At 51.8% G+C, this 14720-nt stretch overlaps 1 protein-coding gene across 3 annotated transcripts; it reads left to right on the forward strand.

The window, feature by feature from the left end:
- Positions 1–234: 234 nt before the first annotated feature.
- PI16 (peptidase inhibitor 16) lies at positions 235–12262 on the forward strand. Of its 3 annotated transcripts, XM_049715779.1 has the most exons (7): positions 486–808; positions 4754–4975; positions 6787–6896; positions 7181–7269; positions 7898–8575; positions 8790–8929; positions 11253–12262. In XM_049715779.1, exons 1-6 carry the CDS (start codon positions 638–640, stop codon positions 8909–8911), a joined length of 1392 nt encoding a protein of 463 aa, XP_049571736.1. In that variant the 5' UTR covers positions 486–637; the 3' UTR covers positions 8912–8929; positions 11253–12262. The 3 variants fall into 3 exon arrangements, with proteins under 3 accessions (XP_004267706.1, XP_033280003.2, XP_049571736.1); XM_004267658.3 differs by having other exon boundaries at positions 235–808; positions 8790–12262; XM_033424112.2 differs by having other exon boundaries at positions 477–808; positions 7898–8446; positions 8790–12262.
- Positions 12263–14720: the final 2458 nt, after the last annotated feature.

Genomic DNA, 14720 nt, shown 5'->3' on the forward strand with positions numbered 1-14720 from the left:
TGTACTGGGTGCTTTTTATACATTTGATCTCATTTAATCCTCCTTCCAGTTCCGTTAGGTAGGTACTATTACTGTCACGGGTTCAGTTGAGAAAACTGCCAAAAACACAGCTAGAAAAGGAACAGAACCAGGATTCAGACTTAGGTTGGCCCAACCTTTGCCAAATACATCTTGTCTTCCTCCATTCTGCCACATGCCGCCTGTTGCTTCCTCACCTTGCCCAGTCCTCTGGGGGTAGGATCCATGTGACTCCCTTCTTGTTACCTGTCCTCAGCACCCAGTGGGTGTGACCTGGGGTGCAAGCAGTCGTTGCAGAGGTTACTGTGATTTTGCCCCTGGAGACCTGTCCACAACTCAGGAGGGACTGCGGAACTCACACAGCTCTTGGCCTGAGCCCCTGTTACCAAGCGAAAGGAGGCTTTAGCCAAGGACTCTGAGGGGAGATAAATGCTGGGAGTGGATGCAACTCTGGTCGGGACCCAAGCACCCAGCCCTCCCCGAGACATTGTTTGAACTGGGCCAGGCCACCAGACACAGCCCCTCCCGCCCGCCCCAGCCAGGGTGGTGCTTGTGTGGGAAGGACTTTAACTCCAGCTGCCAGACCCCTGAACGGGAGAGGCAGAGAGGACTGGCCAACATGCACAACTTCCGCAGCCTCCTGGCCCGTCTGCTGCTGCCGCTGCTACTGCTGGGGGCTGCCATGGGCCCTGCCGGAGCCCTCAGTGATGATGAAAAACACGTGATGGTGGAGCTGCACAATCTCTACCGATCCCAGGTGTCCCCACCGGCCGCCAACATGCTGCAAATGGTAAGTGTGGCCAGGGCCCCCACCAACCCCTTTCACGGCGTGAGTGGAAGCTATTTCGGGGATTCATCTCTCCGGCAGGAACAGAGTCCCTGACATTGTAGAATTCACAGGCCCCCATAAGCAGCCTCATTATACAGATGAGGAAACTGAGGCTCAGAGAGACTTGCTGGTCCCTCAGGGGCTTGTATGTCCCATAGCTGGTAGAGCCAGGCCTGAAAGCCCTGCTCCCTGATCCGATGACCCCTTCCCAGCACTTCCTAAAATGCATGTGCCCCTGGGAGGGGGAACACAGGAAGTTCCTAACACCTTGGTGAAACGATCTTTCAGATACCTTCCAAGGAGATGAGAAGAAAAAATAGGGCAGCAGGATGAGTCCCAGCACCCAGGGTAGGAGGGATGTACTAAGGAGGTGGGGTGAGAACAGGAACCAGAAGTAGACAGGGCTCTGAATCACACAGATCAAAATCTGTCTCGACCACTCACAAGGCCTGTGATTTGGGGTGAGTCCCTTAACCTAGTAAGGACCCTCAGTTTCCCATCTGTAAAATGATGTCATAATTAGAGCTACATAAATATCAACATGGACAGAATCTCACAGATATAATATTGAATGAGGGAAAATGAAATCTACAAGAAGTACACATACATATATTTTTAGTATAGTAGGGTATATTTACATGAAAGAGATAAAGTGAGAAATTCACCCCCTTCCTGCCCTCCCTGAGGGCTACACTGGCCCTTATTCTCCAGTCACCCTTAGGTGAGGGGCAGTGTCCAGGGACCCCCTAGCTGTTGCCTGAGAGCAAGGTTGCACCAGGCGTCCAAGACCAGAGTTCTAACAGCTCTGTCCAATCAGCTGAAGTGACTCTGGGTGGACACTTTACCTTCAAAGGCGTCTGTTTCCTGATCACATGGTACGGGCAGTCCCTGCCCTGAGGGTCAGACAGGATGACCTGTGAAAAAGATCTAGGAAGGGCTCCACGGATGCACACAGCACCGCCCTTCACAGCCCTGTCGGCCTTGGAAACCAGGAATTGCAGACAACAAACTAGGAGCTCCCGATTCTGTTACCAGCTCTGCCAACAGTTCCCCAGTTGAGGCCTGGAACACATTGTTGGGCCTCAGTTTCCCCATCTGTAGGTCCCTGATGCCCTAGAGTCTTGCTGGCTGAGGCTGGGGGCTACACAGGCTGCAAGCTGCTTTGTAGACAGAGATGGACCTCAGGAGTGGGGCAACATTCTAGGAAGCAGTTCAGATATTGATGGGATATGCTGCTGCCTGGTAGGAAGTGATCTGAGGAGGGGGAGATAAGGCTGGACTGGGACACTAGGATAAATTTGGGACAAGGCGTAGGCTCAGCTTCAGCAGTGGTACATACAGAGACTCTGGAGTCAGATGACCTGGGTTCAAATCTTGACTTTGCTATTTATTAGCTATGTGACCTCAGCCAAGTTACTTAACCTCTCTGTGCCCCAACTGTAAATCAGGGATGATAACACTATAATAACTCCCTTGTAGAGTGGTTGAAAGGATGAAATGAGTGACTATGTGTAAAGCATTTAGAACAGGGCCTGGCACACAGTAAGTGCGCAAAAAGTGTTTGATAACAAAAGAGGGAATGGATCCAGGGTGAAGCAGGTGGGGGTTATCACAGATTCTTCTCTCTCCCTCAGCCTCCAAGTCTAATCATCACCACTTTTACCTCCCAGAAGGTTCAATTTTTCTTGAATCCTATCTCCCCCCCACCCCTCCGCCACCTCTTTGACACAACCCTGGTTCAGTCTTTCATTTCTTTTCCCACGGAATTCTAGAACAGCCTCTACCTGCTTTCTCAGCCTCTGGCTTCTACTACTAGGATGAATGATCCAACACACTGGCCTGACCCTTTTCAAAACCCTTCCATGGCTCGCATTGGCTCCCTGCTGCCTCCAGATAAAGCCCCAGCTCCTGAGAAGCCCCACTCTATGTGTCTGGCCTTCTCTACCTCTCCAGCCTCCTCTCCTTCACACTTTCTCCTTGAGTAACCCGAGCAGCTTATCTTTCCCCCACCAAAACGTTTCCCATCTCCATGCCTTTATTCATGTTTGCCCTCTGTTCAGGATGCCCTTCCCCTCTCCACCTGGTCAATGCCTCATCTTTTAACACTTAGCTTAATGTCTCCTTCTCCATCCTCAGGTTGCACTAAATGGCCCTCTTTTGGTGCCCCTATACTACCCATCGCATATCTGTCAGTTACCACATGGTGGCCCAGTTAACAGTTTATGACACTGGGAACTTGGGTTTCTTAGTCCTTGCTGTCACCCCAGGGCTGGCATAGTGCTCAGGACTGTTGAATGAATGAGTGAGTGGATGAATGAATGGACTTGCTTTCAGATGGTGACCAAGTGGCCAGTGAGGGTGGGTACCTTGACTCTTGAACCTCCACAGGGGTCTCTGGACAAGTGAGAAGCCTTAAGACTCACAGGAATGACTCTCTAATGGTGGGACTCCAGGCATCCAGTCAGGATGGAAATTGCAGCCGAGCTCTGTAGGAGAGACTGCTTTAAGCAGGGCTGTGTCTCAGTCATCAACAGCTGAGAAATGTCTGTTGAGCACCTGCTCTGGGCCAGCACTGGGCCAGACATGCTGAAGGAGCTTACAGTCTAGTCTGGAGCCCCGAAGGTCATCCCAGACACCCTGAGCCTGGTCCCCAGCACCCTGCCCCTTTCCCGCTCCCTATCCTCCACTACTACCAATTTGAGAGAGCCTCAGGGACCAGTGACTTGGGACAAAAATGCCCACAGAGGGAAAGGGATTCACCTGAGTTTACAGCATTTTACTATCCCAGCCCAATGCTCCCATCCTTACCCCAGGCAGCTGCTCCTGAGAACCCTGGGAGGGGGGGTGGGTGTGGCCACACAGCCCCCTCCCCTCAGGGTCACCCAAGCTCTTGGTACTTTATGGGCTGTCTGGCTCCCACAGCTGGCAGGCCCCCAGAGGGCGGAGCAAGAGTTGCTGCCAGGCCATCCATTTCTAGGAGAGGCCAAGGACAGTTTAATGGGATCCAGGCCTCCTTCCTCAATCTCTTGGTCAGATGCCTTGTTAATCTGTCTTCCCACCCACACTGGGCCCATCCTTCCAGCCTGGGACACAGAACCTCAGAGGCCCTCTAACCTGAAATGCCCCCTCCCACCATCTCACCTGAGGTCCTCCCTGGAGAACACTGCCTTTGGGACCTGACAGCTCTTTGGGCCACCAAGGCTCTGAAAATAGGCCTCTCAGCGAGGGTCACACACACACACTTAATTTTCTTGGGGAAAGGGGTTGTCCAGTTGACAAGAGAGCAACTGGGAGGGAAGCCCAGAGCTGGTAAAGCTGGGCTATCCCAAGGGGAGAGTGGGAGGTTAAAGGGGGTGCTGGCCCCTCAAGTAAGATTTCTGGTGGGTGGGTAGAGGGAGTGGAATGGCTGAATAAACAACCCAGCCCCGGAACATCTCACTGGACATCGTGTGTGCTTCAGAACAGTTCAGGCAGCCCTGGCAGGGGCATCATCACCCACCTTGCAAATAGAATGATATTAGTATTAATTAATAATCCCATTATCAAAAACATCATCTCATTTTTTCTTCCCAAAGTCCTATGAGAGTTCAGAAAGTTAGGCAATCTGTCTAAAACCACACAGCTGGTGAATGGTCCCAAGTTTGCCTAACCCCATGGCCTGGGATGGTACCCTCCCACCTCCCCACAGAAGCGCCCCATCAGCACAGCTGTGTTCCAGATCATGTCCACGAGTCACCCTGCAAGGAGGGGAGGGTCTTCGGCCTCCAGAGGCCCCCCAGAACACCCTCCACCTTCTTTTCTGATCCTCACCCAATTTGGACATCCTTACCTCCCTCTCCCACCCTCCTTTCCCGCCTCCACTGAGCCCGAGGCGTCCTCACCTCCCCCTCACAACCTGACCCGCAGAGGTGGGACGAGGAGCTGGCCGCCTTCGCCAAGGCCTATGCGCAGCAGTGCGTGTGGGGCCACAACAAGGAGCGCGGGCGTCGCGGCGAGAACCTGTTCGCCATCACGGACGAGGGCCTGGACGTGCCGCTGGCCATGGAGGAGTGGCACCACGAGCGCGAGCACTACAACCTCAGCGCCGCCACCTGCGCCACAGGCCAGATGTGCGGCCACTACACGCAGGTGCGAAGCTGGACGGGCGGGCGGGGCCACAGGGCAATGGGCGGGGCCGGGAAGGGCCGGGCGGGGCCACCTCTCCAGTCAGAGCCCGGGAGTCCGTAAGCCCCGTTTGCATCCTTCATAAAAGTCATCTCTCCACAGGAATTCATGTGTTGTCCAGGCCCCCAACGAAGTCTGCTTCTCAGACTGTCTAAACCATTTTCAGTTGTCTCTTTAAAAACCACAATCTTCTGAAAACCTAGGCGGCCCCTCTCGGCCTCCTGGTCCTGAAGAGACCTGAATTAGGTGTCCCAGAGCCTTTTTCCTGTAAGGTAGTTACTGTGCCAGGCGATCCTGATCGAGCTCTAAGCAGTCTCGTCCTCTGGCCGAGGTTACACACGGCTGTTTGCCCCAGCAGTGAAGGGCTTCCCCCTGCCTTCGGTCTTCTCTCTCTCACTGTCCCTCTTGTCATTTCTCAGAGTGTCTAAGTTGCTGCTTCCAATCTGCCAGGGACTGATAAAGCAAATACACAATTTTTCTTCTGCCTTGAAAAACTACATACGAAATAAGAGTAAGCTGTCACCAAGTGAACGTTTCAGAGAGCCTTCCGAGAGCATTTCCTGCCTCTTGCTATGTCAGGGTTTTACTGCATTTTGTAAGTTTGAGTTTGCAGACAAGGGGCATAGGGGTGTGTGTAGGGGAATTAACATTAGTGTTATTGAATTCTTTTTTTTTCTTCCCAATGCTTATTTGTTGTTCAAACAATAACATGACAAATTTTAAAAAAAGAAAAAGGAAATGAACCAACCATCTTCCCACCCATATCCACCAATTCCATTTTCCAGTGTTTCTTTGGGTGGTATTTTTAGTGCTGATCTTTAGAGAAGGAAATCCTAACATCACCCACCCAGATCAGGAAGTTGTGAGGCCCCAGCCCTCCCTGCCCCCTTCTCTCTCTTCCCTGCCACCTCTCACACTCCCCGTACATACATCCTCCTGCAGGAATTGCTGTCAGTGCCCAGCAGGAGTCGGGCTGCCCCATCTCTACCCCTGTGTTCTCTAAGGCTGAGTGCTTGTGCATTCTGGGGTCATTTCTGCCTGGGAGATGCTCGACAGTGGTCCCTCGGGAATTCTCAGCTGATTCAAGCAGCAAGACCCCAATCCTGGGGAGTTGTGCAGAATTAACAGCAAGAGCCAGATCTCACAACAAAAAACGGGCCTCAGTTTGAGTGACTCCTGGGCAGACTGGGCCTAGAAATAGCAAAGGGAGGCTATATTGGCTTGTCTCAGCCAATGGCAGGGCACAAAGTTTGTTTTGACTTTTTAAAGTTTATACTTAAGACAGAACGCCTTCTACCAGTTAGGAGACCCGCACTTAGAAATGGCAGGGCAGGTCCCTGCTTACTTATGATTTGGGGGGAAGTTTTACTTCCAAAATGGCTCCTCCTGTTCCCTTCCTTGGCCTTTGCTTGTTGCTGATGTTTAAGATTCTCCCATTTGAGATTCATTCCTTTGTATATCCCTTGTTTAAAATGCAAGGGCCTCTAGAAGGAGCCCACAGGAAGAATTCATGAGGGTCTATCAAAGGGGAAGGTTTTCAGAGGGAGAGTCCTAGTGAAATAGTGTGTGTGGTTGGTAGAGGAGAGTAGGCTGCTTGGGACAAATTTCCCCCCAAGCCCCCTGTTCAGAGTTTTGTCCTGAAGCTGTGTGTCCTCAGGGACTTGGATCTTACATATAGGGTTCCTCCTCTCCTCACTCATAGAAGGCTGATGTAGAGAGACACTAGCTAGGAGCCATCTTGCGCAGGCTAAACTGTTGGGTTTTCCCTCCTTCAGGTGGTCTGGGCCAAGACAGAGAGGATTGGTTGTGGTGCCCACTTCTGTGAGAAGCTCCAGGGCGTTGAGGAGACCGATATCCACTTGCTGGTTTGCAACTATGAGCCCCCGTGAGTGGGGAGGGAGCCCTGGGGTAAGGGGGTGGGCAGAGCCAAGGGGAGGGCTGAGCTGGACACAGTCAAGGAGGAGGAAGGGGGCCAATCTTGGGTCCATACCCTATACCCTTGGAGGAGCTGCGAGGGCACCCATGGGAGTCTGCTCTTACTGGCCCGGCAAGTTAGTGTAGGGCAAGTAAGACCCAGGGAGCGCTTCCAGACTAGGTGTGTGTATGAGGGATAGGGACAGGGGTTGGCAGGGACACCCCTCCCCCCAGCATCCTCCTCCCCTCCTGCAGGGGGAACGTGAAGGGGCAGAGGCCCTACCAGGAGGGAACTCCATGCTCCCAATGTCCCTTGGGCTACCACTGTGAAAACTCCCTGTGTGGTGAGTCCGGGGTGGGGTGGGGTGGGGTGGGGGGAGGCAGGTGAGGCAGGGGACGCCTACTGGATGGTCTGGTGTCTTCCAAGACTCCAAAGTGGTGCGTGGGCCAGGGGAGGAACCCTCAGCGGCCCCACCCCATCCGGGTTCCCAAGCCCGCTTTACCTGCTTTGCCCTCCTTGCGCACCACTTTGGCGCCCTGGCATTCCAAGTGAACAGCTTACTACCCTCCAAGCAGAGGGTAGAGGAGAGTTGGGGGCTCCTTAGCATAGGGGGTGCGGGGGTGGAGGTGGGGGGCGTGGCCAGATGGGTGGTCAGAGGGACTCCAAAGGCCAGGCCTGCAATGCGATGGGTGTTTTAGGAACAGGAATCCAGCGGGAGAAATCCCCTGAAAAAGTGGAAATGCGTGTGTAGAGAGGGGAAGACTTGGACAAGGAGGTGGATGGAGGGGCAACTGTCAGTCACAAGAAATAACATGTATTATCAATGAGGGACATACTCACTGGAGAGGGTGTGTGCATGTGTGTTTGTGTGTCTTTGTAGGACATTTGATCACCTCACCTTGATTGCGGTGGGGTGAGGGATGCGGGGCCCTGCTTGCAGCACTAATGCCAGGCCTTGTCTCTCTTATCAGAACCCATCAGAGGCCCGGAAGAGGCTCAGGATTTGCCTTACCTAGTAACTGAGGCCCCATCTTCCCTGGCAACAGAAGCCTCAGGCTCTAGGAAAGAGGGTATCACTTCTTCCTTAGCAACGGAAACTCCATCCTTCTTGGTAACAGAGGTCTCAGGCTCCCTGGCAACAAACGCTCTACCTGCTGTAGAAACCAAGGCCCCATCTTCCTTAGTAACAGAAGACTCCCCTTCCATGGCAACAGAGGCTCCACCTTCCTTAGCAACTGAGGTCCCTTCCTTTTTGGCAACTCACAGCCTACTCTATTTGGATGAGAGACCGGCTACCCTCCCCAAATCAACCCATGATCCTACCCCCAAATCAGCAGATAAAGAGGCCAGCAGTACAAGAATGCCCTCCAGGAGCCCAGAGAGTTCTCTGCAGCCCAAGATGTCCTTGACGGGGACATGGGAGCCGCTACCCCACACCCAGGAGGAGGGCGAGGCTGAGGCCGAGTCGCCTCATTCCAGTGAGATCTTGGCCTCAGTTTTTCCAGCGCAGGACAAGCCAGGTGAGCTGCAGGCCACACTGGAGCACAAGGGACACACCTTCTCCAAGTCCCTGTCCAACTCCCCCAGTGCCTCTGCCACCGCTAATGCCATGGGTGGGCGTACCCTGGCCCTGCAGTCCTCCTTGCCAGGTAAGGCCTGTAGCGCCCGTCCTACCTTCCCTCCTGGCTCCAGAATGTCAGCACCCTGCCTCTAGTATAGATGATACAGGCACGGCGGGGCATGCACCTCCGAGTAGGAGCTTCCTCCCTGGCTGCTGGGCCCCACGTGCATGCCTTGGTAGGGTGGGTGGGAGGTCAGGCAGAGCTGTCTCCAGGCTGAGGCAAAGCCTCTCCCTTCCTGCAGGTGCAGAGGGCCCTGAAAAGCATGGCATCAAGTCAGGGTTGAACTCGAGCCCTGGGCACGGCTGGGGCCTCCTCCTGGGAATGCTGCTACTGCCTCCCCTGGTGCTGGCTGGAATCTTCTGAAGGGGTCACCACTCAAAGGCAAGGCCTCATGGGGGGGACCCTAGCCTCATGCCCACTCTGGATTGTCTTTCTCCAGTAAGAGACCACAGCTTCCTGGAAGGTCCTCTCTGTGGCCCAGCAGCCCCCTTCACCCCAGCCAGACTCCAGGCCAGAGGCCTTGTGCCCTCAGGAGGCCTCGACAGGGACAATCCTTGGCACTGCCCCAGGATGCCTCTGCCTTTGGGGAGGTCCACCCCTCAGCCAGCTGCAGATTGTTCTGAGCAGTGTTCCTGTGGCCTATGCCCACTCTCCAGCTGTCCTGTGGCCACAGTCCTGCTCTTCCAGGGACAGAAGATCGCAGGGCTTCCCAGGAACCCCTCAGCCCCTTCCAGTCCCCTGGCCTCTTCCTTGAGCCATTGGAGTCTAAGGCTGTTCCCAGGAGTGCTTCCTGCCTTCCCAGGGTGAAGAGGTCAGCTGTCCTCCTGCCACCTCCCCCACCCTGTCCCCAGCCCGCCAAACAAGACGTTTCTTGGCTGAAGTCCCTCTGGAAGGGAAAGGCTGCAGGGCATGTGCCTCATCCACAGACATCTTTGCGGGCATGGGGCCTGGCCACTGCGAGCTCAGGTTGCTGCCCACTGACTGCATGTGTCTGGACCCCTTCTGTTCCTCCCATCTCAGTCTGGGGGGGGGCGGTGAGTGAGGACTCTGGGGAGGTCCCTGCCTGCCTGGCCTTAGGTTGTCTGCCTGGGCAAGGTAAAGGTTCTCCCTGAGTATCCGGTCCCCTAACTTTCCTGTTTAGCAGGCAGCGGGTGTTGTGAGGGGCAGATGAAGGACAAGCCCCATCTGAGAGGAGTTCTATGGGTGGGGCAGGCAGGGACCAGGGAAGGGAGGCAGCCCCTGACTCCTGAATAAAAGCCTGTGTAAGAGGACCAGTCGCCATGCTTGTGAGCAACAAAGGGGGCAAGGGAGGGCTCTTGGGCGGGGGGCCCTGAGAGGCTCACCTCTTCCCCTACTGACTCATGGCAACTGTTCCTTCTTCACACGCCCTCTCCCCCAAACATTCCATTTAGCTCTTTGAGGCACTTTTCCTTTCCTTCCTAACCCCCGACCCCAAATCTTCAGGTAGCCGGCGGAAAGGGGCTAGGGCCAAGGGTTGGCGAAGGGTGCTGGGCTGACTCTCCCAGCTCTGGGAGTCACTAGTGAAGCCTAGCTGGGTTCGTGACCCAGGATCAAGGAGTGGCATACGACCTCTTCACAGGGGTCCTGCTGCCCACGCCCACCCAGGACACAAGGTCTGAAATGTACCTCAGCATGGTTTTTCCAACCCTTGGTGCTTAGAGGAGTCCTGAGAAAGGGCTCTGGAGTCCCAGACACCCTCCAGGGAAGCACAGGATTGTCCCGAAGTGCTGTGGAGCAGGAAAGCACAAGTGTGTGAGTAGGGATAGCAATGGTAGGTGATGAGGGCAGCCTGGGACCCAGCTGGGGCTGGTGGGGAGGGGCAGCTAAACAGGAAGCATACAAATCAGTCCAGGGCTGAAGGCTGTGTGTGTGTGTATGAGATGATAGAATGTATCTCCATTAAGGTATAACTCATATAACTTAAGATTCACTCATTTAAAGTGTACCGCTCAGTGGTTTTTAGTATATTCACAGGGTTGTGCAACCATCACCACAATTTGGGAACATTTTTATCACCCCAAAGAGAAACCCCACACCCCTCAGCAGTCACTTCCCATTTTCCCTCCACGCCCCCCAGCCCTTGCCCTAAGCGATCACTAATCTATTGTCTCTATGGGTTTGTCTATTCTGACTTTTTTTTTTGTGGTACGCAGGCCTCTCACTGTTGTGGCCTCTCCCGTTGCGGAGCACAGGCTCCGGACGCGCAGGCTCAGCGGCCATGGCTCACGGGCCCAGCCGCTCCGCGGCATGTGGGATCTTCCCAGACCGGGGCACGAACCCGTGTCCCCTGCATCGGCAGGCGGACTCTCAGCCACTGCGCCACCAAGGAAGCCCTATTCCGACATTTTATATAAATAGAATCATACAATATGTGGCCTTTTGTGTCTGGCTTCTTTCACTTAGCATATTTTCAGGTTCATCCATGTTGTAACATGAGATAGTACTTTATTCCTTTTTACTACCAAGTAATATTCCTTTGCATGGAATATATTTTATTTATCCATTTATCAATTGTTGGGCACTTGGCTTGTTTCCACATTTTGGCTATTATAAATAATGCTGCTACCAACATTCATGTAAAAGTTTTTGTATGGCAATGTCTTCATTTCTCTTGGGTACATACTAGGAGTGGTATCATTTGGCTACTCTGATCATATAGTAACTCTATGTTTAACTTTTTCAGGAACTGCCAGACTACTTTCCAAAGTGGCTGCACTATTTTACATTCCCACCAGCAATGTACAAGGGTTTCAATTTCTCCACACTACCAACACTTGTTACTGTCTTTTTCGATTATAGTCATTCTAGTGAGTGTGAAGTAGTATCTTGCTGTGGTTTTGACGTTCATTTCCCTGATGGCTAATGATGTTGAGCATCTCTCCACGTGCTTAGTGGCCATCTGTATATCTTCTTTGGAGAAATATCTACTCAAGTCTTTTGCCCATTTTTTAATTGGGGTATTTGTCTTTTTATTATTGAGTTGTAGGAATTCTTTACATATTCTAGATACAAGTCCCTTATCAGATATATGATTTGCAAACATTTTCTCTCATTCTGTGGGTTGTCTTTTCAATTTTTCTTGATATCCTTCAAACCCAAAAGCTGTTAATTTTGAGGACTTCCGACTTATTTTTTTCTTTTGCTGCTTGTGCTTTTCGTGTTACATCTAAGAAACCATTGCCTAATCCAACGTCATGAAGATTTATACCTGTGTTTTAAAATTTTTACGTTAATTGTGTGAATTAAAGTGTGAATGTTTCTTTCTGGACTCCCAATCATATTCCATTGATTTATGTATCTATCTTTATGCTAATGCCACACCATCTTGATTACTGTAGCATTGTAGTTAAGTTTTGAAATTGGGAAGTGCAAGTCCTTCAACTTTGTTTTTTTTCAAGACTGTGAATTTCCAGTCTTTTTTCAAGACCCTTGAACTTCCATATAAATTTTAGGATCAGCTTGTCAAATTTCTGCAAAGAAGTCAGCTGAGATTTTGGGGATTATGTAATCCACCATTTTAGCAATGTTAAGGCTTCCGATCCATGAACATGGGATGTCTTTCCACTTATTTAGGTCTTCTTTACTTTCTTTCAACAATGTGTTATAATTTTCAAAATATAAGTTTTGTAATTCTTTTATTAAATTTGTATTTTATTAATTTTTACGCTATTGTAAATGAAATTGTTTCACTAATTTCATTTTCACTTTGCAAGTGTATAGAAATACAATTGATTTTTGTACATCAATTTTATATCCTGCAACCTTGGTGAATTCATTTATTAGTTATAACAGTATTTTTAGTGGATTCTTTAGGATTTTCAATACAAGATCATGTCATCTGCAGAGACAGTTTTGCTTCTGCCTTTCTAACACAGATATTTCATTTTCTTTCCCAGTTGCCTGGGCTAGACCCTCCAGTACAATGTTGACTAACGGCAAGAGCAGAGCCTTGTCTTGTTCCTGATCTCAGGGGGAAAAACATTAGGTGTTTCACCATTTGGTATAATATTAATTACGAGTTTTTCATAGATGCCATTTACTAGGTTGAGGAAGCTCCCTTCTCTTTTTAGGTTTTTGAATGTTTTCATCATGAAGGGATGTTGAATTTTGTTAAACACTTCTCCTGTGTCCATTGAGATGATTGTGTGGTTTTGTTCCTTCTATGGACAGAATGTATTACATTAATTGATTTTCAGATGCTGACCCTGCTTGCCTTCCTGAGGGGGGAAGGGCGTCCCTCCCTTTGTGGGCCTGTCTTTGCAAGCTAGTCCCAAGTTCTATGAGGTGGTCAGGTGAGGTAGCCTCTGGGCAGAGCCAGACTGTGGAGGCCCAAACCCATCTTTCTCAGTTTTGGGGTGGGATGTACCAGCCTCCTGCAAAGCAAGAACACCTGTTTCCAGCACTCAGGTTCCAGCCCAACCTGTCATATGAGAAAACCTACTAAGACCAGCAGCAGGAATCTCTTTGGAAATTTTCTGGGGTAAATAACAGAAGCCAAGACATGGTATCCCATAGTAGTCAGGGAGGGGAGGAGAATGGGAGGGCATGTTCAAAAGGAGGGCAGGGGGCTGGCACTCTGAGGCCTCGAGGACCAGAGTAGGGCAGGTCTGCTCCCGCACTCTGCTGCGTGACTCCCAGGCATCTGGGCACTGGCGCGGCAACAAGGGCTACAGTAGGGCCCTGCAAAGACCACCACTGCCACCTCGGGCTTCATCACAGGGGGTCCCAAAAGGCCTGTCAGAGGACATTCCAGCTTTGTCCATTGCAATTAGGTTTTCCAGGAGGGGAGGGAGGTAACTGGGTCCCCACAGGGACATTCCCACTCCTGTCACCCCTCCTTTTGCTGACAGCTCAGCTCCCCGCACCTACCCCCCAAACCCTCCACCCTCCACACCCCTCCCCCACCAATTCAACCCAATCTCCTTTCTCAGATAAGGACCCTGTCACTCTAGTTTCCAGGACTGAGAGGAAACATGCCAGGTGCTAGGGGGGGTTGGGGGAGGGGAGCAGGTGAGGCTTCAGCCCTCAAAGAATGAAAGGTTCAGGAGACAAAGGGAGCACTTACCATACACAACACACGCACCTTAATACTGAACTGAAAATGGTTAGGAATAAAAACCTGTACTTAGCTCAACTAAAAACCGAGACAGAGCATCAAAGGTGATTTTCTTGCTGTTTCTGGGTGGAAGATAACCTGGGAAATGTAGTCAAGACCCTGAAATTCAGAAATTCAGAAATCCCAGGGTATTACCTGGGAACGGCACTGCCTCCCCTCAAAGTGACTCGAAAGGCCCACCCAGGCTGGCTCTTTACCTTGGTGGCTTCTCCAGACACCTAGGAGGAGGTGGCTGTCAGAGGGAGGGGCTCTTCAGGACCAGCTCAGCTCAGACTCCTGAATCTGGGGGACCACAGGAAGGAATTGCTGCAAAAACAGGACTTGAGGGTGGAGCAATGGGAAGAAAAGTTACCCCAGGGCAGTGGTCAGTGCCATGGGAAACCACACTGGGCTAGAGAAAGGTCATGTGCCGTGCAGCAGACACACCTCTAAAGGGCCTTCCTCCTCTACAGAACTGGTGCTAGCGAGGCCTGGCCTGCTCACCTTGCCGTGTGCTTTCCCTCCCTGCCACTTCAGCTGTCTGAAGCGAGTGTGAGATCTTAGTAACCCCCACCAATGTACATTTACAGGATACCTGCACAGGCATGCTCCTGTGTTCCTGGGGAACAAGGATACGTAAGGTAAACTGGGGCAGCTGTTACTAGGCCAATGGGGAAAACCAGTTCTGCAAAAGCATCCCGGGGCCTTCCCTGGGCATGACCCAGCCCATACCTGTGTGGAAGTATGACCAAAGTCCCAAAGTCCAGCTCTCCGAAGCCATCTCCCCTACAGCAAGGGCAGAGAAACATTTGGGGAACCAAGCTGGCCCTCAACTGGTATTAAAACCCATCAGCTGGAAGCCCACGGTCTCTAGGGGCCAGCAGGTTCCATTTGTAAGTTCTGCCTGTTTATAGGCAAAAGCAAATGTTGGGCAGAAGCAAACGAAGGGAGCTTTGCCTTTTCCAGAGAAGGCCAAGCTCAGTGCTTCAGCTGGGCCTGTGTCCACTCCTTCTGCTGTAACCACGGGACTGCTACACCAACCGACTTGGTAAAACC

The sequence above is a fragment of the Orcinus orca genome, chromosome 10 (assembly GCF_937001465.1).
Source record: "Orcinus orca chromosome 10, mOrcOrc1.1, whole genome shotgun sequence".
Taxonomy (NCBI): Eukaryota; Metazoa; Chordata; class Mammalia; order Artiodactyla; family Delphinidae; genus Orcinus; species Orcinus orca.

Coding starts and splice junctions, on each gene's coding strand:
- PI16 (XM_004267658.3), top strand. CDS start 461: ATGCAACTCTGGTCGGGACCCAAGCACCCAGCCCTCCCCGAGACATTG. Junction 809..4,753: donor CCGCCAACATGCTGCAAATG/GTAAGTGTGGCC, acceptor CCTGACCCGCAG/AGGTGGGACGAGGAGCTGGC. Junction 7,270..7,897: donor CTGTGAAAACTCCCTGTGTG/GTGAGTCCGGGG, acceptor CTCTCTTATCAG/AACCCATCAGAGGCCCGGAA.